This window comes from Hippichthys cyanospilos, chromosome 3 (genome assembly GCF_059441005.1).
Source record: "Hippichthys cyanospilos isolate Australia breed blue-spotted pipefish chromosome 3, RoL_Hcya_1.0, whole genome shotgun sequence".
NCBI classification, from domain to species: Eukaryota; Metazoa; Chordata; class Actinopteri; order Syngnathiformes; family Syngnathidae; genus Hippichthys; species Hippichthys cyanospilos.
The window spans coordinates 21,728,868-21,754,664 of NC_142371.1; the positions used below are offsets into that span (position 1 = coordinate 21,728,868).

The 25,797-nt window shown below is 38.6% G+C and overlaps 2 protein-coding genes across 2 annotated transcripts; one reads left to right on the top strand and one right to left on the bottom strand.

Annotated features, from left to right (window-relative positions):
* Positions 1 to 6,361: 6,361 nt before the first annotated feature.
* zc3h12aa (zinc finger CCCH-type containing 12Aa) lies at positions 6,362 to 18,952 on the top strand. Its single transcript, XM_088411143.1, has 7 exons — positions 6,362 to 6,834; positions 11,462 to 11,604; positions 13,666 to 14,054; positions 14,768 to 14,907; positions 17,365 to 17,599; positions 17,704 to 17,810; positions 18,027 to 18,952. The coding sequence occupies exons 3-7, from the start codon at positions 13,732 to 13,734 to the stop codon at positions 18,842 to 18,844; spliced, it is 1,623 nt and encodes a 540-aa protein (XP_088267269.1). The 5' UTR covers positions 6,362 to 6,834; positions 11,462 to 11,604; positions 13,666 to 13,731; the 3' UTR covers positions 18,845 to 18,952.
* Positions 18,953 to 20,388: 1,436 nt separating this feature from the next.
* Positions 20,389 to 25,397, bottom strand: LOC148426251 (uncharacterized). The gene is made up of 8 exons (XM_088411144.1): positions 25,189 to 25,397; positions 23,916 to 24,025; positions 23,129 to 23,213; positions 22,797 to 22,984; positions 22,644 to 22,713; positions 21,404 to 21,521; positions 20,636 to 20,872; positions 20,389 to 20,544 (listed from the first exon to the last, which is right to left on the bottom strand). The coding sequence occupies exons 2-8, from the start codon at positions 23,997 to 23,999 to the stop codon at positions 20,487 to 20,489; spliced, it is 840 nt and encodes a 279-aa protein (XP_088267270.1). The 5' UTR covers positions 24,000 to 24,025; positions 25,189 to 25,397; the 3' UTR covers positions 20,389 to 20,486.
* Positions 25,398 to 25,797: the final 400 nt, after the last annotated feature.

Below are 25,797 nucleotides of genomic sequence, written 5' to 3' on the forward strand. Positions count from 1 at the left end.
TGTCAAAATGTGATTTATTTTCAAATGATTTAAAGACAAATTATTAATATATTTTTAATTAATACCTACTGTGAAAAAAATTAATTGTTCAAAACAAAAAATGTGTTTCTAGGCTTTTTTTAAGTATATAGTTTTGTTTGTTTTGTTTTTTCAGTTTGGCAAAAGGCAATCCTAAAACTCTCTGGTACTAAATGAATTAAGGACGTAAGTAATCAGTTACTTCAGTTAATTAATTAGCTAAAGTGATCAAATACTTTTAGGTAATAAAGTACATAGTACGGGTAACTAATATCTTTTGGTAAGTTAGTACTAAAATGCTCGTGCTTGTTTGTTTGGGTTAGTCTTTGTTTTTGGCGCCGCCTCTGGCCACTGTTGTTAGTGCATTTTGTGGTAGGGAAAGACTGGCTTCTGTTAGGAGCACTTGCTATCTGCGCACCAGTGTCTGTGAGTTGTGTTTCCTTGGAATGTTCCAAAAATCAGTCGTTTGTTGGTTCAATTTGTGACTTGATAACATAGCGAAATAAATAATAGCAACCTTTTTGGAGGAAATTGACCCGGTTTGTTATAAGGAGGCATGCAATTTGCAATTTTTATTTGCGAAACTTTAGTTAGGGCGGCACCATTAAATCAAATTTCATTTTGAGTCTTTTCAAATCGAATTTATTCAAATTTTTCAAGATGGGTCTGATTTTTCAAAATGGGTCTCAATTGACAGCGAGCACTGCATACTGTATATAAGGAATCAAGTGAGAAACGCAAGGCCATTTCACACTGGTAAATAATATATTAGGGTGAGAAAAGCAGGAGCTTTTGTCATGCAAACGTGGGAAACATTGTCCCCTGGTGGTAGGATGACAAATTGCTTGAATTGACATGTAGTGTAGCCAGCTTTTTAAATGTTTACACGGCCAAGGATCAGCTCGATTAATCGTGGCAGCCAATATCGTGATGGCGATTAAAATTCGATTAATCGTGCAACCCTAACTTCAGTATAGCTGTTAAGAAACAGATATACTTGTTGTTAAATTGTAAATGTTGTTGAATTAAAAACAGCGCTTATGTTTGGCTTAAATGATTTTTTTGTTTGTTTTCGCAAACATTTGCCATCTAAAAGGAGTCCTTGACTTCAAAAAGTTAGGGATAAGTAATATAGTAAGTGAAATAATTTTTTCATGTCTCTGCGGGATCGGAACATCAAAGGGCACGCATGTACACCCTCAAATAATTGTAAAAAATAAATAACGACGGCCGTGGGGAAATATAAATGATTTTTATGCGCGCTGTAGTCATTTCACGGCTGAGAGGCTCTCACCTTTAACCGTCTGGTGCATGTGTTTCTCGGCACTGTTCCAGCGCGGCTAGTCCAATAAAAGAATAATGAAAGCCTTCTCAGCGTTTTAATTGGACATTGTTACAATGACATATCAATCCCGTCGCAGAGATGCCCTTTCCGTGTAGCGCCGTAATTGAAACGGCGCTACTTTCCCCGCCGGAGCGCCGCCCGACAACGCCGTCGACTTCCTGAGTGTCGCATCACGGTCGCGTTTATCCGTTTTGATGAACCGCTCGATAGGCATGCCGGGCTGGATGAGTACGATGCTTTTTGACTTTGCGCTGATAACCGCTCATCTTTTCTTGCTTCATTATGTTCGGAATGACTGCGGGCTATATGGCACGACAACAAAGTTGACGTTCCCGTAGCGCACTTTTGACATTTGCATTTTTGCAATTATGCGTTAATTCTATAGCATGGCGCGTCTCCCAGCAGGGGAAAACAAAACAGCGTGATTTGCCTACCGCCGCAATTATTTTCATTTGCGAGGAAGAGAAAATTGCAGGTTTTCAATCCGTGTTTAACTTGAAATCGCATTTCAGGTAAACATGGCGTTATTCGGCTGAAAGCGAGATTAGAAGTTGTGTGCCGTAATGATGTTTGCGGAACCTCAAAAGTTGAACACTAATCGGAACGCTGCACAACTTCCCATTTGGCCGTTTTTGGGAAAAAATCCAATTTAACAATAACAGAAATAAAGAGAAATAATTACATCCATTAAAAGTAAATCTACAGAATATGTTAACCCCTCTGTTATTTTGTGGGTCAAACCGACCCATTTCAAAGTTAAAGTAAATGAAGCATGTAGTTTTTCCATGTACAATACTTCTGCTTGGCTTATGAATAATCAACTTATTAATTAAAATGGCATTTGCATGCATTTTTGTGAAAGATACTCTTGATAGCGAATAAGCAATTCCCGGGTCAAAATGGCCCAGGAATATTATTGCTGTTTATGCGGGGAAAACCAGACAGATTTTTGAGTTAGCAGGATTACAAAAATGTTAAAAAAATGTGTTTAAAACGTTGGGATAATTGCACAAGCCCCTGGGTTTATGTGAGCCAGGATTTTATTACTTTTCCAGAAAAATAAACATAGCACACAGGTATAAATTAAGTATTGCCTTGAGTGTGTGAGTGGGTAGAGTTTTTGACACTTTTGGATAACTAAACATACTTCCGTTTCATATTGAGCCATATTGGTGCTCTTCCTGAGGAATGAACATATTTAAAACTAAATTTAGACAAAATATACTATAGGTGACTAAATATTAGTCGTACCGATATATAAGTTGTAGCAGTAAAAATTGAGCGAAAGAACAGTTTTTGTCGCGGATAAGCCATAATTCGTAACATCAGATATTTGCGCTGAAAGATGGTATATGGATACTGTTTGGTAGAAGTCAAGCTAACGGCAGCTACAAGTGTTGGTGCCGTTAGTTACCGTCTCAAATTAGATATGAACATGGATTTTGTTGTACACTATTATTTGGAAATATATTCAGGGTGCATCTAACAATTGACTTGACTCATCACCGACCTCGACAAAGATATGATGTCCTAAAATCTTGTTAAATTGCTTACGTTACTACTTAAGGATGTTAAAAACATGTTTACATCACTTACATTGTATTAAACGGTGACTTTTGCCGGAAAATAGTGGGGGCTCCAACGTTAGCAGCTTGTAGCAACAGGTAGCATTATATGCTAGCAAACTTAGCAGCTAGCAGCACTTAACTACCCCATATATAGGTTTGAGAGATCCATGGGATAACTTTTTAATAGATGCAAATCACTCAGTTGAAATAGTTCCCATTCCTACTGATCACTTCGTTTTTTTGTTGTTTTTTTTTTTCAACAAAACAGGCTAACTCAAATGTGCTGTTTTATGCCTGCAAAAATTGTTACAAGGGTTTTGAAGTCACATATGGAAATTTTCGTTTAAATTGTCATTTAATTTTCTGAAAACTAAAGCACAACTTAGATTCTAGTTGATCTTAAATGAGAAATTTAAGGAAAGTACAAATATTTATCGTCTTCAATGTTGATAGCTGTTCTTTGACCGAACGACAAAAATCTAGTTTTTATTTTCATCCAAATACTCATTTGTGAAATAAAATTTTCATTAGGCTATCCAAATACCAAACTATTAAACTAGATATAATAAATAAAAGCATGTCCGGAGGAGGTTTTATAAATTTGCCTCGATAAACACATGCGCCGAAACTGACAGCCGCACCAAGCGCGCAGCCCCCAAATTTTCTTGTTCATTTCATATGGTAAAAATCATTAAAGCCTTCCAGCAAAGACTTTGGAACAAGCCTTGAATATGTTGAAACCATCACTAAAGACTTTATAATTCAACGGAGCCACTAAGCCCAATTACGTTTATCTGCAAAGAGACTAAAAGGCGGCACAGTTAGCCAATACCAAAAAGCCCGAGGGGAGTAATCTTCCTACACATCAAATAAAAATATGAGCTTTCATTGAGCGCTATTAACCTTTCTTCAAATATTCCATAAACAACAATAAGCTGATTCGAGACGATTCAAGTGGATTTCATCCCTGCGGGCTATAACCTACTGACTGATTGAAAACAACTCCACTTTTCAAAAAAAGCTTTCAAACCAAGAAGCGCATTCCGTGCGCGACGGCACACGCGCGCACATAAGGCCAGACTATTACGATTTTCAATTTTGATGGTTATTTTTCCATCGCCGCTGCGGTATAGCAGCAGGACGAGGCGAGAGCTTCTGAAGAAATCCGGGATTCTTTCCCCGGGATCCTGGCAGGGAGTGCATTCATCATCCCGGCCTCCTTTCTCAATAACAGCTGGCGGAATAAAGCTGGCCTTTAAGCAGTACAGACTGCAGGAGCTTCAGCCATCACTTCTTGTTGTTCGTTCCGCCATCAATAGTAATGAACACCTTGGAGCGTGAACGATCGGCGTACGGCGGGCCGGCTGTGGTGTCCGCCGTTGTGGATGTGTGCGCGGGCCGGGTACTGTACGCACCCCCGTGTGTGTATTCAAGCTCCGACGCAGCTGGCAGAGGAGGGCCTTTGTTGGTCATGAGTAATATGCAGAGGACCGGGTAGACCTGAATGACCCGCGCTGACGGCAGCGATTAATCACAACATGGTTGCAGCTGCGAGGGCCTCCCGGCGACGTTCCGATAGGTTGGATGTGTTTGGCTGATCTTTAAACACGGTACGGGCAGACCTAGATCATGATATTTTTACGCTAATAATTTAATAAAATAATAATCGTTTAACCCTTGTGGCATTGTCTTACAATTTATGGAAATTATTAATTATTAAATCATAAAAGAATCAATGGGATCAAAGAAAAAAATGAGGGAGACCACCAAAAGTCATTTCAGATCGTCAAGCATCATTCATGTCATTAAGTGAGAAAATCCAAAATTTGCAAAGTTGTCAGTGGTTTGAGAAACATTTTTAACTTTGGTAAATGATTCCATAGTTCTTTCTGCACAGTCTGGGTGAAAACCAAAAGTAATTTCAGGTCTTAAAGCATCATCCACATCATGAAATTAACAGTGAAAATCTTAAAATGTGTAAATCTGTTATCTTGGGATAAAAAAAGGGCCTAAAATCCTTACAACTTTAAGAAATGATTACGTATTTGTTACTGCATAGTATGGGCGTTTACCGAATCCATTCCAGGTCTTAAAGCATCATCCATATCATCATCAACTGAGAAAATCCCAAAAGATATTGTGGTATGAAAAACATGAACTTTAATTAATGATCCCTTAGTTGTTCCTGCATAGTGTGGGTGTAAACCGAAAGTCATTCCAGGTCTTAAAGCATTATCCACATCCTTAACTGAGAAAATCCCAAAATTTGCAAAGCTGTCATCTTGGCAAACCACTGCCTAAAATCTTAAAGATATTGTGGTTTGAGAAACATTTTTAACTTTGGTAAATGATTGCATAGTTCTTTCTGCATAGTCTGGGTGAAAACCAAAAGTAATTTCAGGTCTTAAAGCATCATCCACATCATGAAGTTAACAGTGAAAATCTCAAAATGTGCAAATCTGTTATCTTGGGAATAAAAAGAGCCTAAAATGTTTAAAACATTAAGATATGAGTGGGTGTTTACCAAATTCATTCCAGGTCTCAAAGCATCATCCACATCATGAAAATAACTGAGAAAATCCCAAAAGACTTTGTGGTATGAAAAACATGAACTTTAATTAATGATTCCTTAGTTGTTTCTGCATAGTGTGGGTGTAAACCGAAAGTCATTCCAGGTCTTAAAGCATTATCCACATCATTAACTTAGAAAATCCAAAAGTGTGCAAAGCTGTCATCTCTGCTAACAACTGCCTAAAAGATACTGTGGTTTGAAAACCATTTTTGGTTGGTTTGGTGGTCTTAAAAATCATCCACATCATAAAGATAACTGAGAAAACCCCAAAATGTGCAAAGCTGTCATCTAGCCAAAAAAGTGTCTAAAACATTAAAGAGGTTGTGGTTTGAGTAACATATTTTAACTGTAGTAAATGATTCCTTCAGTGTTATTTAAAGTGCAGGAAAAATTTAATACGTTGAAATTTGCAGGTGTTTCCATATATGTGTCTGTTATTGTAAAACAACTTGTGGCGGAGTATCAAGACGTCTAAAACGATTGCATCAAAAAAAAAATCACAGCTATTAAAATGTTCTCCTTGGTGTGGGCGTGGCCAGAACTTAAGAGGTGGCAAGACATAAATAAGAAATTACCCACACGTTTGGGCTCAATTGTAAAGACTAGTCACAGGTGGGTAGAAAACAAGTGTAGAGAATCAAGCAATCAAGAAGTATTAAAAAAAAAAAAAAAAAAAAAAGACTACAACACGGCACCTGCGGATGAAATCCATGGCAATCGCCAAGCCATTGTTAGGAAAACAAATGCGGAAAAACAACAAAGTCTCAGTTAATCAAAGCAAATTCATACAACCCTTTGGACACGCGCCCTTCATCAACGCCAACCTCCCGGGCTCTTTAATCCTTTGCGCCCGCTCGGCGTGCCAGCGGCCCTTTGCTCGCTCGTCTATGTAGGACAAGTGGCGTGGCGTCTGAAGCAATAACGGAACAAGATGAATGTGCGGGATACGCGGCGCTCGTCGCTGACAGTTTTCCGCGGCGGCCGGCTGCACAAAGGCCGGACCCGCGCCGCTTGATTTCCTTTTTGGATCCGAAAGCGAGGCTAAATTGGAATCGGTCTGACACCGCCGGCGTTAAGATGGATTGCTCCGCTTTAAAAGGCCGCCGTCTCTTTACTTTGCCCAAATCATACGCGAATTAATATTTGTGACAGACAGCTGACCCCGGGCGGTCCATGAAAGGAAGAAAGAAGGGGGGCGGTTTAGGTGGGGTGGTGGCGTCGGGGTCGCAAAGCCGCCAAGCACATCGAAAAACGCTTGGATGAATGTTTGATCAAGTGTCGGCGGTTTAACCAGCCTTGCCGAAGTACGCCTCCCCCGTGAAGGACAAAAGGTAGGCCTTCCAGGATTTGGAAATTTTTTTACCATGCTGTTGTGTGCTCAGTTTGGTTGGGTTTTTTTTAAGCCTGAAAATTGTTGGGCTAAAAGTGGAACTAAAGGCCAACTGGATGGTAAAAGATTTTCAGAGCTTATTGAATGTGAACGTCTGATCAAAAGGGGACCTCCAATTCGGTCTCCTTTCAAGAAGAACCCAAAATTGACATGTTTGTTTAGTCAGAAAGCCTTTCAAAAACCTTTGCAGTGATACCTCTACTTGCGAACATTTCTTGTTACAAAAAAATTCAGGTTATGAAACGCCTCTTTGGAAATATGATTTAAAGCAGGGGTGTCTAACTCATATTTATCGGGGTCCGCATTGTAGTTATAGTTTTCGTCAGAGGGCCGGTGTAAGTGTGAAATCAAATCAATTTTAGGTGTGTTTGTCACACTTGTAACTAGTTTTGAAATCAGAGCCCGGTAAAAACTGTTCAAAAGAGATATTGGGAACAAAAAATGCGTGTTATTTTTACCCCCAAATTTTTAAATGTTGAGGACAACATGCAAATTTAGTATTTTAACCAGAAATTAGAAGTTTGCTCAGGATTTCGCGGGCCACATAAATTGATGTGGCGGGCCGGATCTGGCCCCCAGGCCTTGAATTTGACACCTATGATTTAATGGGTTTCGGAGCATTTTGTTGTTGGCTATTTACATATAAAAAGTGCCTACAAAATGACTTCTGGATCAAATTTATTAAGTTATTAAGTCATTTTAAAGTATTTACTAGTCGAGGTACTATTATCACTGTATTTTCACACTATAAGGCGCACCAGATTATAAGGCGCACCCTTAATTAAAGACGTATTTTAAAACTTTTTCCATATATAAGGCGCTACCTCAATTAATGACATTTTTCAATCACAATACAGTAATACTCAAAGTCATTACAATTATAACTCAAATAATAACTCTAAACTCTCAATAGCATAACTCAGTTAATATGAGTAACCTTGTTCAACTGTAAACACACAAAAGAAAGAGGTAAAGCTTACTTTATCACTTCATTCCCCATCTACCAATCCCAATCTTAATATTGATCCATGTATAAGGCGCACCTGATTATAAGGTGCACCATCAGCTTGTTAAAAAAAATTAAGGCTTTTAGGTGCGCCTTATAATGCGGAAAATATGGTGCAAGCTTGAGTAATGCTAGATTAATAAATTGAGTGTTAATTTAAGTATAGATAATAAAATTGATATAAATCTAGCAGAGGTGGGCATTTAATTTTTTTTTGCTGGTACATCATTTACAGACCCATTTGATTCTCTTTCATTGTCATCAGTCCGTCGTTTATGGAGGTTTATCCAAACTGTACCGTATTAAGGCACACTGGATTATAAAACGCACTTTCAATGAATATATAGCATTATAAGGCGCATAGAATAGAAGCTACAGCAGTGGCTGGGGTTGCGTTATTCATCCACTAGATGGAGCTGCGCTAGACGATGTGTCAACAAAACATTCAAGTCAGTCAAACTTCTCAATCAGAAATGAAGCATAAAGATGATTTGTGGAAATTATTATCTGAAGAATGGTGAAAAAATACCTATTGATTAGATTAAAAGACTGTTTACATCACAGGTGTTAAACTCAAAGCCCGGGGGACCAGATCCAGCCCGCCACTTTTTATGTGTCCCGCGAAATGTTGGACTTCAAAGTGCATGCTCGTTGGAAAAATTCACAGTAACAGATCTACAAACAGAATAATATTTTTTTTCCAATCAAACATGGCTGGATGAAATAAGGGCTTTTTTATGCTCATCCAGAACCCAGATTGCGCTCATGCTCCACTCCCAAGTGTTCACAATACACTTGTGGATGTCTCCCACATGTCGAGACAATGTGACAGCAAGGTGTGTGTTACATATGTCATCCTAGCTAGCTGCAGCCCATTGCCTTGCAGTAATAGCAGATATGCGCACACCTGAGACCAAAAGGTGGCAGGCCAAGTGCTTTTGATTACTTTGCTCAAAGTGTGCAGGTGCCGTTAAACAGTTTGACAAAAGTGAGAGGCGCTCAGCTGGCAGGATTGAGTTTTCAGAATGTTACGTAATATGCGAGGTTTATTTATTTACATTTGCGTGGTCATCAATCGGTCATGCGTTGGTGCTAGCGTGACATCTAGTGGTTGTTATGCAGCATAGCCAAGGATTATTTTTTTTTAGTTTTCCCTTTTCTGTTTGAAATTCGCTATTTCATTTCACATCAGCTGCAATGGGCCTTCTTGAAATTGAGGCCAGTTTGATGGCCAGATCTCAAATGAAAAATCTGTCCCAGTTATCAGTTTTTTCATGTTGTTAATAATTCATGGTAGCCATCTGTGAGAACACAGTGAGCATGTTAATGTTTTGTCACAATTATCAACTGTGATTTCACAACGTTGGTGTCACGGTCCTGTTCTCTGTTGCTTGAATCTTGGCGTGTGTAAAAAAAAAAAAGGGGGGGGGCTGACACATCTACAAAGATAATACTCAATTTTAGGGTGGTTTTTTTTTTTTTGTAACAATTTTCCGATTTTTTCCGTATTTTTTTATATTTTCCTGAGACCCAGCCTATTCATTTGTGTCCAATCTCGTGGACTTTTTGTTTTTCAGTTTATATATTTGGACCGATTTGAACTACTATACTAAGTCCTGGTTTGCCGAGTAGAGAGGACTTTGTGTCCTTTCTAAAATGGACAGAGCAGTGGACATAAATAAATTGGGTCTCTGGAGGATGTATAAATATAAATATTTAACTTTTAACGATGACGAAAAAGTTGTGGACAAACACAGGTGATGATTCAACAATGTGTCAAAAAAATATTTTTTATGCTTAAAGGAATACTAAACTTTCCATTTTCAGCAGTCAAAAGGTAGTTTGTCTACAAATAATTTAATTAAATTGTCATGTACAATAAATATAATCTAAAAACATTTGGTTTGAAAACAACCAATGACCAACCCAATATTTGTGTCAGTTTCTGTTTTGTTTTAAACCGCTGTTAACTGCTTTTAGGGTGTATCTTTTAAAAACATTTTTTTTTCCATTTTCTGTCTGCCTGTTGTCTGGGTTTGGTCATGTGACAGTGGCAAGCTGATCTGCTATTGGTTGTTACTTGAGCCCTGAGGAGATGTGATGTTATTTTCTGCTATCAAATTAGGTAAAATATAACACGAAAAAGGACAAATATAATGAGTATCCCTTTAGGTATCGGTGGCTGGTATCGATAGTCTCCACAAGGGCCCAACACCTGAAAAAAAGTCTGGTATCAGCCCGAAACGATACCTGGCTTTGATATTTGCTCATCCCTGCTAATTTTATCACCATTTTTTCTTGAGTGTTACATTCTCATCCCCTCCTAAACTTCCTTAGATTTCCGTTGACAAAAACAGTGACCCCCCCCTCAGCCATGTTGACCTTTTGTCACGTCGCTTCCGCTGTTATTGTTGTTGCTCCTCTGGTTTCATAACTTCTATAAAGTTGCCCTGCTTGTTTGCGTTAGCGTTGGTGTCCACCATCCAAACACATGCGTTTAATGCAACACTGACAGTCAACAGATATGTAACACTTTATCTCTATACGTCTCTGAAAATCTGAACGTCAATCGCATTGTTTGGAAATCACAATGTCCCATCCCTGGGGAGGTATTTTTAGAATGTGCCAGCAGGCTACTCATGTGGTCCTTGTGCTCATTTATAATGCAAAAATCCTAATGAAATGGTCTTAGTGAACGGTAGCAGTTTGAATTTATTTTATGTTAACTAGTGTAAAAAAATAAAATTAAAATATTTGTACTATATGCCACAGGTGTTTTTAGCCCATTTTGGGGGGTGCTCAAGTAAATGACTGACAGCCTCCCTAAAATTTAATGATTTATTTGTATTTTTTTCATGTTCGTCATTTTTAAATAAGTTAAAGAAGTGCATTAACATACAGTAGTTTGTTGATATGTAACATTTTAACAGTTAGCCATGTCCAAAAATATTGCTGTGAAATTGTGTAAAAAATTATTTAAAAAAAAAGGTGCACTCAGAAGCCTTTGATCCTAGAAATCGCCCTTGCCTTAGATATAACTCATATTAATCTAATATTATTATAAAAGCTAAATTGACATCATATTAATATTCTCAGTATAGGTGATGCAATTAATTATAAAAAAAAATGAAGACTTTTGTGGAACTTTTGTTTGAATTTGCATATATTTTAGAATGTTGTAAAACAAAATACAATTTTTATTTGGACTGCCATTTCCTCTTAGACCCATTTGTGTCCACTCCTATGTTCGTTTTGTGTCCGCAAGACAGCAAAGTGAATTGCCAACCAATCAAATGAGGCATCCTTGGAAAGACCGGACTGGAAAGTCCTCTACTGAGTACATTAGGACTTAACAAAGTCACTCAAATGATTCAAAAGATATAGACCAAAAAATAATGTCCACTACATTGGACACCAATGAATATAATGTAATAATTTCATCGCCTAATTTGGATATCTAAAGGCAAATTTTTGTTTGAAATCATTTTTTTTCTTTTGCACGTTCACTTTTGAACTCGTTTCAGTTGCTCATTTAGTCGTAAAAATTCCATGCCTCTTTCAGACACACACCCTCACGTTATGCAAATTTTCCTCGGCCCAACATGCCCACATCTGCAGAGACGAGTGGGAGGAGGAAGGCGCTGTTCACTTCAACTTTAATGTACTTTGACACGGTCAGAAGGGGGAAACGATCCAACTAAGAAGGTGAGTTTGTATTCTTATTTTTTTTCCAACGTTGCAGAAGTGTAAACATCCTGGCATGAAAGTATAATTTGCATATATTTGTAGGCAGTCACTTCAACCCGATTAATTGAAATCTCGTATTGCAGAGGGACAGATGTTCTGAGTACAAATGTGTTTTTCGTGTCATCTAGTGTGGTTATTATTTAACCAACCGACTAAGAAGTACGGCCAAGTCCGGGGCTGTGCTTCAAGCCCCCGTTACTGCATACATTCTTGGTTGTCATTTTTATTGTTGTTTACACAAAATGACTTCAAACTACACCTGCAATTCACAGCTGCGGCGAGTACCGTCGAAGCCACTAAAAGTTTGCATGTCTTCTGCGCATTGTTCACATTCTTAAAAATGTGTGTTGGGCTTCTGTCAAAAGGTTGTCAAACACTGCAAAAACACCTAGTAGTTACGGGTTATGAGATCCAAATAACTTGAGGTAGGTGACGAGAGAGTTAAATTCCCTTCCTTCTGTCTTATCTTCATTTTTACCATTGCAATTTAACCAGATGTGCGGTATTTTGTCCAATTCTTTGATGTTCACATCAAAGGCATTTCATATCAAAGGGATATCATTGAAAAAAAGACATAGGGAGCTGAAATTCCACCCACCAAGTTAACGCACCACCCTGACCGTGTCAAGCCTTGGCTAAAACACTGTGACAATGACGTGGGGGAAAAAATGAGCCCAAATGGTCAAAATACTGCGCAAGGGTTAAAATTGGCCCAGTTTGCGTTTAATATATAGCGAGTTAGGTTAATGGGTTTATTATCTACTTTTGTATGTTACTGTTCTTAAGCTGCTGAATAGAATTCCTCCCAACTCTTAACACAAGCCGCCCCGCAAACACACACCCCACCCCCACCCTAACCAATGCAAACCTGGACAAAAATTTAAGCAAATACCTGAATCCCAACCTTCTCATCATAGGCGGTTTTACCTTTACCAAAGGCCTCTCCAAACCAGGTTGCGCCCCTGGTGAAAAGTCATCTCTCAGCACTAAATTCTTATTTTTTTCATGATGAATGTTCTTTCTTTTGCCTCTATAATATGTATAAAAAGTTTTTTAGAATTCACTCCCTCATCTTAGATCCCTGTTATGGGTACAGAAATGATCAGCTAGCCAAAACCAATATTCCAATTTTGACCCAAATGTTAGAGTATGATAAAGTAATTCCTCGAGTTCCAGCCTCATGCCCAGGTTCTTAAATCTGATAGCCGGATATGGTGCTTCAAAATCAGCAATGAGATTTGGAAACATAGATCTGTCTCGAATCACCCATGCTGCTCATAGACTCCTGTTATACTTGTTCTAGGTACATTACTCATCAACCACTTTTGTGCGGGATTTGTTCCAATATTTAATTGTTGACCCATTTAACCTAAAGGTTAGGGTTTGACAAAGTCATTCCTGGTGTTTTGGGCCCAAAGCCCCTAAATCTGAATCTGGAAGCCAAGAAGCAATCAGAAAACCGAATTGAAGTATTGAAATAGAGATATTTGCACCCACATTGACCACTGCAAATAAGTTAGTTTGTTTGGAAAATCCTATTCCAGCACTGTGTATGTGTATGTGAAGGCACTTCACGGGGTGCAAAAGATTTTAATCGGGTTTCTGCAAGTATTAGTACCTTAATTTTAATGTTTTTTAGGCTTGCTTTTCAAATTAAGAGCAAATCAATTGGAACGTGAAGCTACTTCATTCTAATTTGTTCTAAATTGATGCGCGTTGTCATTACTGACATATTTTTCCAGCAGACAAGCCAGGAAAAAGAAAAAAAAAAAAAGGATGAGGGTACACGATACAAAACAGATGATCTCCCTTCAGAAGTTGCTGAATAAAATATGCCTAGAGAAGCCAATAAAGGTATAATGTTGACAACCCCTGCCCTAACCCTTCAACTGGGGGAATTCAAATCCAGAAAGTTAAAAATCTTCCCGGTTGGGTTTTTGGCTACAAGAACTTCTATGCAACCAACCAAACCAATAACCAATAAGAAAAAAAATGTCACTTTTCGTTATCTACTCGTAGGAATATCCAGCAGCAGATGTAACCAGTCTCCTATGCTCCTGGTGAGAGATCCACATCTACTCCGGGATGGATCCAGCCCCCGCAGAGAACTTGGAGCTCCAACTCCGAGCGGACTTCTTCCGAAAGTTGGGTTACTCCTCGGCCGAGGTCAACGCGGCGCTCTCCAAGTTGGGCCCCCGCACGGACACCAACACCATGCTGGAGGAGCTGCTTCAGATCCGCAGCCTTGCGCTGGCTTCATCCGGCGAAGATCATGAAGAAAGGAGAAAAGAGGGTTCCACTTGCGGCGTTTCCGGTCCGCTCAGAATCTCGACTCAAGTTGAGGGCAAGAAGGGGGCGGAGCTTGAGTTGCGGCCCATTGTTATTGACGGCAGCAACGTTGCCATGAGGTAAGAACCGGCGTCGGCAGCAAACAGAATACTGTAATTCACACAGAATAAACGAATACACTTTGAGTATGATAAATGAACTAACATAAACAATAAAAATTGTATAATAAACAAAAAAACATAATAAATGAAAAAAAACCTATATGGATTATAGTAAATAAAACAACTGAAAAAAAGATACACTATCATAAATGAAATACAAAAGGAAATTTAAAAAAATAGAAAATGAATCCCCAACAAAATCATAACAATCCAAAAAATACAATTAAATGAATAGACGTTGAATATGATCAACGGAGAAACATAATAAACAATAAAAATAAAAGCCATATAAAGGATGAAATATAAATAACACAATAATTGAAAAAATAATACATCATAATTTAAAAAGCAAAAATAAGTGAAACAATACGAATAAAAAAATAATGTAAGTATAATAAACCTCTACTTTATGAACCAAAACAACTTTGCGCAGTTGTCATGGAAAACACAAACAGGAAACAAGCAAGAATATGGAGAGGGTGCACGTTATCTAAACTTGTTAATTGTTAATTGTTTAAGTCTGTCAACTGTTAACACTGTTAAAAAAACACATTAGGAAAATCTCAGTCTTCCACTAGATGTTGTCATCAAAGTTCCATTGGTTACGCTGTTTTTTCTTGCTGTTTTTAATAAAACCCCAAATTACCTCTCATCTTTTTTTCCCTTGGCAGCCACGGCAACAAGGAAGTATTCTCATGCCGCGGCATCCAATTGGCAGTCAACTTCTTCCTGCAGAGAGGACACGCAAATATTACGGTGTTTGTTCCGTCTTGGCGCAAAGAGAAGAGCCGACCCGATGCGGCCATAAAGGGTGAGGTCACGGATGAAACGGGTTTCCCCCCTCGGAGGACCAATTCAATTACCCGCCCTTGTTCGATATGCAAATAATGGCTACCGACTCAAATGACCGTGTCATAAATCGAATTAGTTTTGTTTTCAGTCATTCCTAATGATGAAAGTAAAGAGCAGTAATAGTAAATGTTAAATCAAGATTGGTGATATTTGGCATGATTGTAGGGCATGCATTCTTTATCCTCTGTGAAGAAAAGCCGTGCAGTATTTTGACCAAACCCATCATTAAGCGCCACATCATTCTTGTAATATTTTTGCCAAGGGATGGCGCGCTCCTGCTGGTGTCCTGCCATGTTGAACGTTGACATGTTGTCACCCCCTGGGTGAAATTTCAGCCTCCTAGATTTAGTACCTAATCAATTATTTGAGTATTTAATTACCTAGTCAATTAAGTTAGTACGTAAATACTGAAATAATTGATTATTTTTGTTCTCAAAATGGAAAAAAAAGACAAAACTATTTGCATCCCCCACTCAGACTCTATATATGATTATTATCTATTAAAGTTTTTTAAGTATACCTAAAACTGTATCTTTTTTAACATATAAATATGAAAAAAATCAACTTTCAATAACTGTCAACTACGTTTTTTACAGCCTTTATACAGGTTACAGGTTAGTCTAAAACTGAAAAAAGTGCAACAAAGTGCCTGAAATACCGCATTTTTTTATTGCAATTACATTTTATGTGGCAAAAACAAAATCCCCCCTGTACAAAAATCCCAAAATATATATTTTTTTATTTTATTTTATTCATATGATTCAGCATTTTTGGTTAAATATATAACCCAAGATTTTGAATTGTTCCCATTTTGACCCAAGGTGCATCCTTTTTGACCCAACCTGTTTTTAGCATGCCCAATTAATCTGCATGTTGTTTAATGTTCCATTTAATTTGCTCTTAACTTGAAAAGTACATTGTACTGTTTCTGTCACCACATTAAAATCATTCAACTACATTTGCCGATACCGACAAAAACCCTCTTAAAATATCAAGTACCCGCAGAAGTGCCTTAATGTACGCCCACATGAGCTCTACAATTTAACATCCATGACCGCCGAGCAACACAACAAAATAGCAAACCGCGATTGCATTTTTATTCCGATTCTCGTCCCATATTAATAGGTCTAAATTTCTGCCCACTGAGTCACTTCTATTTACACGTGGCCCTAAACAATTCAATCTTTGTGTAAGCCCTTCATGCCTACTTGACTGCAGCAGCGAGCATACAATAAGGGCCTTGCCGTGTTTTGCTAGCACCAAAGCCAGGGTGGAGCAGAATTTTTCTCTTGCAATGTATGTGAACAAGGAAGTAAAAACCTCAGCATTTTTCTCTAATCCTTGCAGAGCCGCAGCAGGAAGTTGTCTGTCTCTTCCTTGTGGCTGACCTCAACACAGTTTAATCTACCTGCCAGTCGTAATTGGAAACGCCTTGACGTCCTTATGAAAATCATATGCAAATTCGAAAACCGACATCCGACATCCTGCGCCAGTGATGATGTCGTCAATCAAACTGTTTCTGGAAAGTACATCCGAAAGAATTGAATTTTTGAAGTGAAATATAACTGAACTGCACTTAAGCAGAGTTACATTCACTTATAAATTATTTGTACCCAATTCCATAACAAGACCGCGACTGAGTTAATAGCTCGGTGTTGACGCCCTGCAAAATTAGTTGCCATGCAATTGAGACAAATAAAGGAGTAAAAGCACTTATGCACCTCAGTTCATTTACGTCAGTCACACATTGACAGACTTATGTCGATAATTACCATTAATGACTGTAGACACTAAAAGATCTATTTTTACTGGGTTCACAGTAAATAAATCAAATCATTCACTGCCATAGACGGAGTCTATTCATTTGTTTTCACTGTTGTGTCCATTTTGTCTCAGGAAGACAGCAAATTTGATTGCACCCCTCCTAAAAACATCCTAGAAAAGACAAGAATGTCGTCTACCGAGGACACTAGGATTTAGCAATCTAGCTCCAATGTGTCATAAGATAGAGACCAAAAACAAATGTCCACTGCACTGGACACAAATGATTAAGGAGGTGTCTCAGTAGGGTCTAGATTTATTATTCTCTGAAGGATCTCTTTAAACAGAGTTTAAAAAATACAGACAATAATACCAAGTTCATTTTAGGGCCGTACCAAGATTCACTCCAGTTAGTCAAATGATATAGATTAAAAACAAATGTCCACTACAATGACACAAATATAATTTTACTGTTCTGGGACGAATTTTAAAATGTTTAAAAAACAATGATGGGTCCTTTTAAGGGTTCAACGTTTTTGTTTTGTATTGCTCTGTTATTTTATGTTTTAAAATACTACGGCAAAAGTATTGTCTAAAAATAGCTGGCATTGTATAAGTTGATTTATTTGTATTTTTTTCCACTCGCCGCTTCCAGATAAACACATCCTGATGGAGTTGGAAAGGCAGAAACGCGTTGTCTTCACCCCGTCGCGACGCGTCGGCGGCAAGTTGGTGGTTTGCTACGACGACCGTTACATCGTCAAGTTGGCGTACGAGTCGGACGGCGTGATCGTGTCCAACGACACCTACCGTGACCTGCAGGGAGAAAAACCAGAATGGAAGAAATTTATCGAGGAGAGGCTCCTCATGTACTCTTTTGTAAATGACAAGTACGCGATCAGCTATTTTTGTTGGTTACCTAATATTAGGAAAGTTCTTCCAGAATTGGGCAATATGATGCAATATATTTTATGATTTGTCTTGCGCGGAGCAGGTTCATGCCCCCAGATGACCCATTGGGACGACACGGTCCCAACCTGGACAACTTACTCAGAAAAAAGCCACTGCCGTCAGAGCAAAAGCGACAACTCTGTCCATATGGTAAGAGACATGTCTCTACATTCCACACCCTCAAAATATGTACACAAAAAGATAGGAAATATAAAAATTCCCGGCTTGTTTTGGGACTCAATCATACAAATTCATAAATCGGAGTTCATGTCAGGATGAGCTCCGGTATTTTGTCTTTGATCGAAAACACAATTTAGTTTTGGCATGATCTTTAATTTCTATATTTTTTGTGCCCCCCTCCCCTAGACAAAAAATGCACATACGGCATGAAATGTAAATACTACCATCCAGAACGGACCAACCAGTCCTATCTATCTTTGGCTGATGAACTGAGAGAAAAAGCCCAGATTTCAACTGTGAAAGAGGAGATCCGGTCCCACTCAGTCCCTTACCTCCGTCCTCAGGACCTCAACATGGTTGACCATGGATGGTCCTCACACCCCGCTCAGGTTCATGAGAACAAAGTCATGTACTGGGAAGCTCCAAATCTTGCTCAGTCCTCCGGGCCACAAGAGTGTTCTAGATCGAACCATTGCCACGCCGGCGCCCCTCATGAGTACTTGGACTCCGGCCTGGGCTCCTGTGAAAGCCACTACTCTGAACTTTGTCTCAGGAACTCGCACAGACCCGCCTACCAGCTAAAAAGCGCTGGATCCAGACCGTTGTGTGGGTGCCACGGAAATTCGGACTCTGCAGGTCCATTCACATTTCCAACAGTTGCAGCGCAGAACCACAGCGTACCAGGACCTTTTAAAGGAGCTCCTCGATGTCAGCCGAATTACTGGTCGGATCCCTCTCACAGATTGCCTCAGGCCGGAGGATTTTATACCCTTCCGGACCCAGTTCACAATGGATTTTATTGCTCCTGCTCGGGGCATCAGCACCCCGCCTGCGTTCAGCAGCAGTTGGACTCCCAAAGAGTAGAACTTCGCAAGAAACTCCAAGCTATTTTCAGCCCTCAGCAAGTGGCCACGGTGATGCACATGTTCCCGCATGTGACGAGCGCAGAGAAACTGGCTGCTGAGATCCTCAACCAAAATCCTCAGAGTGGCATGTACCTCTAAGGTCCAGCAACAGCTCCTTTATCGGGATGATTGAAAAACTGTGAGAACGAAGAAAACCTCAAAGGAACTAATATATATATATATATATATATATATATATATATATATATATATATATATATATATATATATATATATATATATATATATATGCGCTTTATTTGTGCAATCTGGGTCAGTTTATCCCATTTAGTATTTTCAATGAGTAAATGTGGGTGATATGATTGAAATTCCACTCGAAATTGGTGAGTAAAGAAAGAAATGTACCTAGAGTAGGGTTTGCATGAACTCAACCTGATTTTGCAAACACCTGGAATGAATGTGTGGGTGTGTATGCATGAGTAGGTGTGTTTGTGTGTGTCATGGTGGGTGACAATAGTTGGGTGTGTGTGTGACTGCGGGGCAAAGGGTGTGTTTGTTTGAGGAAGTGATTGTACACACGTGTGTGTTTGCGTGAGCAAGCGTTCATATATGTGTTTTCGTGAACTGTAATGTGACTGCATGTGTGTGTTTTTGTCTGAATATGTGCATGGCAAAGTGTGTCTGTGTGTGTGTATGATTGGTAATGTGCGTTTATATAAATACTTATGTGAGTGTGAGCATGAGCAATTTATTGTTTTGTCATTGTTCATCACTGTGTAAGAGGGTATGAGTGTTTTTGGTAAGGGTGTGAGAGCAATTGAGTGTGCCATTGTGCCAAGCATGAGTGTTTTTGTGTGAATGTATGAAAGTGAGTATGCATGACGATGAATCCGTTTGCATGGACATGAGAGTGAAAGATTTTATTCGTTCATCAAAGTGCTTTGAGAAAGCTTGAGTATTTTAGGGATGTGTGAGAGTGAATGAGTCTGAGTGTGATTGTGAGAGAGAAATCATGGGATTGTTTTTTGTGTGAATGTGTAAGAGTGCATGTGTGCATGACCATGAGAATCTGTGTGTTTGTTCATGTGTATTAATGTGTATGTGTGAGAGTGGGTTGTGTGTTGGCAAGACTAGTAAATGAGAGTTCATCTAAGTGGATGTGAGAGCATGAGGATTTTATTTGTGAATGGCAAAACATGTGATTTGTGTGAATGTGTGAGAGAGCATGTGTGGGCATGGGGGAAGGTGACCGTTAGTTTCCTTGTGCGTGGCAATGTGTTTTTGTGTGAGAGTGTCATGTGTGCATCTGTTTAAGTGAGTGAGAGTGAGATTGTGTGTGTTTTTGTGTGTGAGTCAATAATGCATATGTATGAAGGAAAGCATGAGTATCCTGTGTGAATGTGTGAGAGCATGTGAGAAAGTATAAGGTGTGGTGTGTGTGAGTTAATGAGTGCATGTGGGACAGATCATGTGCTCTGTGTGAAAATATGCTTTAATTACTCCATAAACTTCTCTTTACATGTGTTTTTTATGTACGTCATGTCAAGATTAAGAACAATAAAGTTTTTACCTTGCGTGTTCATACATACAGTATAAGGAACTGTTTTTTTTTTTTGTTTTTTTTTTGCATAACCGGTTTTCAAAGAAACGGAATCACAATATTGTCACGTGGCTTTTCCTGCTTGCTGTCCGCATGTCAAAGCATCAGCTGTTTATTTCCATCAAGCGTAATTTATCCAAGATGTGCTGCTTTCAAATGAGTCCATTGAATGCATCTTTGTTATTCCCAGGCCATTAATAACCTGTGAAATGGTACAAAGGCACCATAGCCAGGTTTGCTACACAGAACACACAGAAATATGAAATTAATATCACAGTAATATTCTCCAGCATGAGTTTCTATAGAACAAGATTTGACCAGGAGCTCACCAGTCAAAGTAACGGCGTCCCTTATGGTGGCCGTCCCGTACGCCGTGATCAGGCGACTGAAGCTCCACCCCGAGATGGAGCTCTGTCTCCCCCTGCAGGTGGCCCAGGAAACGGATGGTACCCGTGCTGATTCGACCGGAAGGCAGCATGATTCGAACCCGGTGGCCAAGGTGCAGGTCCATGGGGGAGTGAGGTACAAAAACTCGATGTGGCCCCAGAGAGCGTTCTGATTGAAAACTGTGGATGGGTGAGAAAAAAAAATATTGCAGAACAGATGGCGGAAATATTGCAGAACAGCAGTCCAGTGGCTTTAAAAATTAATAGGCAGATGGGGCTGGACACCCTCATCCCAAAAAATTACTGTATAGCAAAATATTGTGCATATTATATCCCCTGCACTAACTGTCAACATCAATTTCAAGAGGTCACCATATCTTTATGCTCACATATTCAATCGTAAATTTGGTGGATGCTACGCAAACTTTCGTGATTTATGGAAAAATGAACTCAAGCTGCGTCGCGAAGGAAAAAAACTGCTTCAAGGGCACTTAACAATACACTGGCGCAACGTTCAATGACTGCTCACTATGTGGAAAATCTGAAACACACTTTCCATAACCTGCAACCAACATTCAACTTACAGATATGAACACAAGAAATGAGAAGAATTTACAAAGATGAGATTTGTTCTGTTTTGCTATAGTTTTTACATTGTTTTATACACTATACTTATATTTGGGGAGTTATGATATTTCTTTGGAGCTGTACCTTGATGCTGAAGAGCAAGCTGAAACTGATGCGGAGCTTGGTGCTGGTGACAAGGATAATGGGCTTCCACGAGATGAAGCATCAGAACCTCTATTGTGATGCCGGGACTCACTGAACGCTAATCGGAAAAGAGACCATAGATGGTGGGTAATGATGGTGAAAATGTTCGTAAACAATAGACACGTGGGCACTTCCTGTTTCCACAATTAGAGTTAATTATTACCTTGTCAGTTATACTACCAAGTAATTGTGTAATGGGTTAAATTTGCTCTGCTAACAATTACCTCTTTTGTTTACAGTATAATTCCTTATTTGTGTTTCTTTGGCTTCGGAGTTGCTTTATTTCATAAGTGTAGATTTATGTTTTGTTGTGAAAATCAAAACCGATGATGTTACTTTAGGCTCATCCTGTTTAGAGCAATTGACTGCAGTTCCGTGTCCTTGGCCTAGCATAATCAGTACTTGTGTATCTTGTAAATGTTCTGTATGATATTCAGACTATCAAAATCAATGTAGTTTGTTAATTATGAATTTTTATCAGAGAGATGCTAGAAATTTGTTTACAATGAGCATTTAAGAGAGCTTCCAAGTAAGGCATAGGTTAGCATTTAAACTAGCGATTAGCGTGTTAGCTCACAAACATTAACATGCTAGCTAAATCAACTGTTTATCATAACATATGTCGGACATTGTTTTTTTTTTATTTTATTATTTTAAATGTTATGTTCTTAGTTATAGTTTTAATCCTTTGAGTCACCTATTAATTTTTAAAGCACAGCAGTCATCAACATTTATCAATATTGGAGTCATCCTTGTGATTAGTTACCGCGTATAAAGGGAAGAATAGTTACACTTTATTTCCTATATATTTATTCATCTGTCCCCATTAAAGCATTAGTTATTAATTATTGTGCAACAATAATAGGTTATATTTTAATTGAAAGTTGAAAAATTAGCTGATTTTTTTTCAATAGTAATTGAAAAACTTGAATTGTTTTATGATTAACAGTAATGTTAATGTTTGATGATTAACAGTGATGTTGTGCTTGTACTATTTTGGACAGTCTTAAAAGGGAATAAAAAATGTGAAGTTGTTGTTATAAAGTTATACAAATGTATATCATAGTTTCATTGGTCCGGCCCACTTGAAAATAGATTTTTCTTTATGCAGCCCACAAGCTAAAATGAATTTGACACTCGTGATTTCAAGGGTAAATGCTTATGGACTCTTGCTACTTGCCTTTGCTCGAGTACTCGCCAAATATGTCTCCATTGTCCTCTTTGGTCAGTGCTCCAGTTTCAAAGATAATCTGAGTGTAATAAAAATATGACGTATTGCCCTCACATATGATTTCCCCATTTATAGAAATTTAGTCCATCTTTACTGTAATACCTGATTGCAAAGTGCTTCTTGTTTTCTTTGCAGATCTGCAAACTTCCTCTCCCAGGACGCTCTCTCGCATGCGATTCTCGTCCTAAGCGACAAGATGTCCTGCTCGGTTTTGCTCAGCCTTTTCTGGAGCGTCACCATCCGGTCCGGGCAACCCGGTATGGCGGCGGTGGCCATCTTGCTTTCGCAACCTGGTAACCAAAGTTTTACGTTTGTCACGCAGTGCATTGCTTTAAACATGCTTGATGTTGAGGCATTTTGAAAGGTTATCTGAAAATTTAAGTGAATTTTATATGTCGCAGTTAAACCACAGTTTGTATAGGTAAACAGTGTACCTGTAGGTGGTTTTTGAGGACAGCTTTTTTCCACTATGGTGGGTTTTTCCCTCGGCAGAAACTGGATTGCATTGTATGGACAAATCTGCAACATCAAAATCCAGGTGTAATTTTTACCACAAATAATGTATTTTTGTTCACCTGCTGTGTTTTATGCCAGGTGGAACAAGTAAAAACTCTTCAGCCAGATTGCAGAAGGTTAATAAATCTTCAAGTACAAACGATACCTTAATTTGTTGAGTTTGTTATGGGAATATGCTCGTATGCCAAATCATTCCTATTTCAAATCCATGTTCCTATGAAAATAAATTAAATTGCCATTACATTCTTCCCTCACTAAAATGCGGTTGACCTTTGATGCGCTTGTTGTTTCTCCGATATTTTTTCTTCAAGGTTTAAATTTTGACAGTGTTTAAATCTGAAAAATATTCATGGTTTTCTGAGAAAATTCAAAACTTTGTGGAGGTTTTTATTGCTTTTCCGTTGACAGTATTCATAAATATGTATATACAGTATTATTTATGCTTTAATTCACCAGGCATTACATGACTGCTGCACAATTAATGGAAAACACAAATACAATCGGCAACTGTTCCTGTATTTACTGTACAGCGATCAAAATCAGCCGACGTTGGCCGGATGTTGTGAGGCTCGCTGCTGCCATCTAGCGACAGACTACCTGAAGCTCAGTAGAAGCCGCTCTCGACTAATGGTGCTGCACCTCTTAATATTTTTGTATGTCTTAAAAAAAATCTCAAAATCTGTATGATGCATCAGAATGGCTCACCCAAAGATACCTGCAAGTACACAATATCCCTTTGAAAGTCCACGTAAAGACGGTCCACAGCATGCTGCCATCATGAGGGAGCATATTTTCTTCACATGGTGGTGATATGACTGTGGAGGGAATCAAATACTCTTACTAATACTGCTCTTTTGCTATATTACTATGGGATATATAATTGTCAATAGATACAAGCGCATAGGCCATTTTACCTGGTAGCAAAGGGTGGCAGCTGCCACTTTTTCCAAACGCCTTGCCACTCCAGTTGCTACTTAATGTATCAATACTAAATTCATAATTGTATTAATGCTCCTGACAATGCCTGCTAAGAGTGTGTTTATAATTTATTCCCCTTGGCACCTCAGGTAGAACCATCAGTGTCATGATTGTACACAATCATGAAACCATGGCACTTAACTATAGTCTCTTAGTTAGCATGCTAGCTTAATGACACAATTTAGCGTGAACTGTCATGACGTCACACTAGTGTTGTCACAATCAAAACTTTTAGAATCAATTATTAGATCGATTAATCGAATCATCTGGACAAATTTGTTTTTTAAACAATTTTTCCCAATTGCTGTTTAATTAGTATTTTGGAGTGCGAAAGAACTACAGCTTAACACCAATTAATGCTACATGAGGGATATTTTCCATAGTAAAAGATGTTTATAAATGTCTTGTTTTGATCAAATACAAAAGACTGCAGAAAACTTTGGACAATTTTATGTTGGATAATAGCTCCATAGCTGGCTAAATTTATCATAAATTATTTGTCAATTAATTGAATAATGTCGACAGTTCTGCATCACACAAATAGTAGATTATTAAACTCAATTCATGGTATTTCGGTCCAATATTCATATTTACATTGTAATCAGACTGTAAGCTACATTGGCTATTAGTAGCTGTGTCAATCGAAATATACTTTCACTTTCACTGTGCATTCATTTAACAATTGCCAATTAACAATACATCTCAAACAGTCAATACTTTCCATTTGCAAGGCGAATAACACATTTCCACAAGATGGTGCTAAAGTAGCGTTTATTAAAGTAACATTTTAATCAATGCATTTATTGCCAACTATACCAAAACAGTGATTTATTTTTTTGCAAGTATCAGAGGTTAAGTTCCTCTCCTAAAACCCAAAATGCCGAACCCTAATTACAGTACGCAAGGGTTCATTGTATCAATACACAGAACAGAAATGCTTATCAGTTTCATTTTGAGTGACAGCAAACAGAAAATCACAAGGTCAAAACTGGACACTAACCTTTGCCCAAGGCTCCGTTGAAGCATATAAAACTAAGATAGAAGATAGACTCAAAACAATGCTGCCCTCCCCCTTTTTTTTTTTAAATCCTCAATGGCGGCAACTTTCCTTTGCTAATGTAGCGCACGCTGACCTGTTGCTATGCGTCCTTCTGCTACGTAATTCGCGTCTAATCCTCTTAGTCTCTGAGTTACAGTCTAGTTGCATGCGGGATGCTTAATTTGGTCCACTGAGCCTCGTCTATAAACGCAATGAATAAGCCTGCCCTCCATGTGTACTTCTCGCCCCCCCCCCCAGTGAGACCAGGACAGGCCCCTGCGGATCTGTAACACTGTTATTCTCTGGACCCAAAACATTTCATGGGTAAAATGTCAATGAAAAAATATGAGGTTTATTCCAGAATTGGAGGACATTTTACACCCCCCCATCAAATTTTAAATACTCCACATACAAAATACTAAAACATGCAGTTCATGAATACATGTGCTCGCCCTGAGGCAAGTGAAAATACTAAGAGAAAAGAATGCTTGAAAATAGTTTTTAAAATAATACCCCCTTAAATGATATTTTCGTCTTGTCCCACATCCTGTATAAGGAAACCGAATCTCC

What these genes read in the sequence shown, in the direction of transcription:
- LOC148426251 (XM_088411144.1), bottom strand. Translation starts at nt 23,999, where the DNA reads ATGCTCCCTCATGATGGCAGCATGCTGTGGACCGTCTTTACGTGGACT. An exon ending in GTACTTGCAGGTATCTTTGG is followed by an intron (nt 23,214 to 23,915) that starts GTGAGCCATTCT and finishes TTGATGTTGCAG; the next exon opens with ATTTGTCCATACAATGCAAT. An exon ending in AAGAAGCACTTTGCAATCAG is followed by an intron (nt 22,714 to 22,796) that starts GTATTACAGTAA and finishes TATTACACTCAG; the next exon opens with ATTATCTTTGAAACTGGAGC.
- zc3h12aa (XM_088411143.1), top strand. Translation starts at nt 13,732, where the DNA reads ATGGATCCAGCCCCCGCAGAGAACTTGGAGCTCCAACTCCGAGCGGAC. An exon ending in GGCAGCAACGTTGCCATGAG is followed by an intron (nt 14,055 to 14,767) that starts GTAAGAACCGGC and finishes TTCCCTTGGCAG; the next exon opens with CCACGGCAACAAGGAAGTAT. An exon ending in ACCCGATGCGGCCATAAAGG is followed by an intron (nt 14,908 to 17,364) that starts GTGAGGTCACGG and finishes CGCCGCTTCCAG; the next exon opens with ATAAACACATCCTGATGGAG.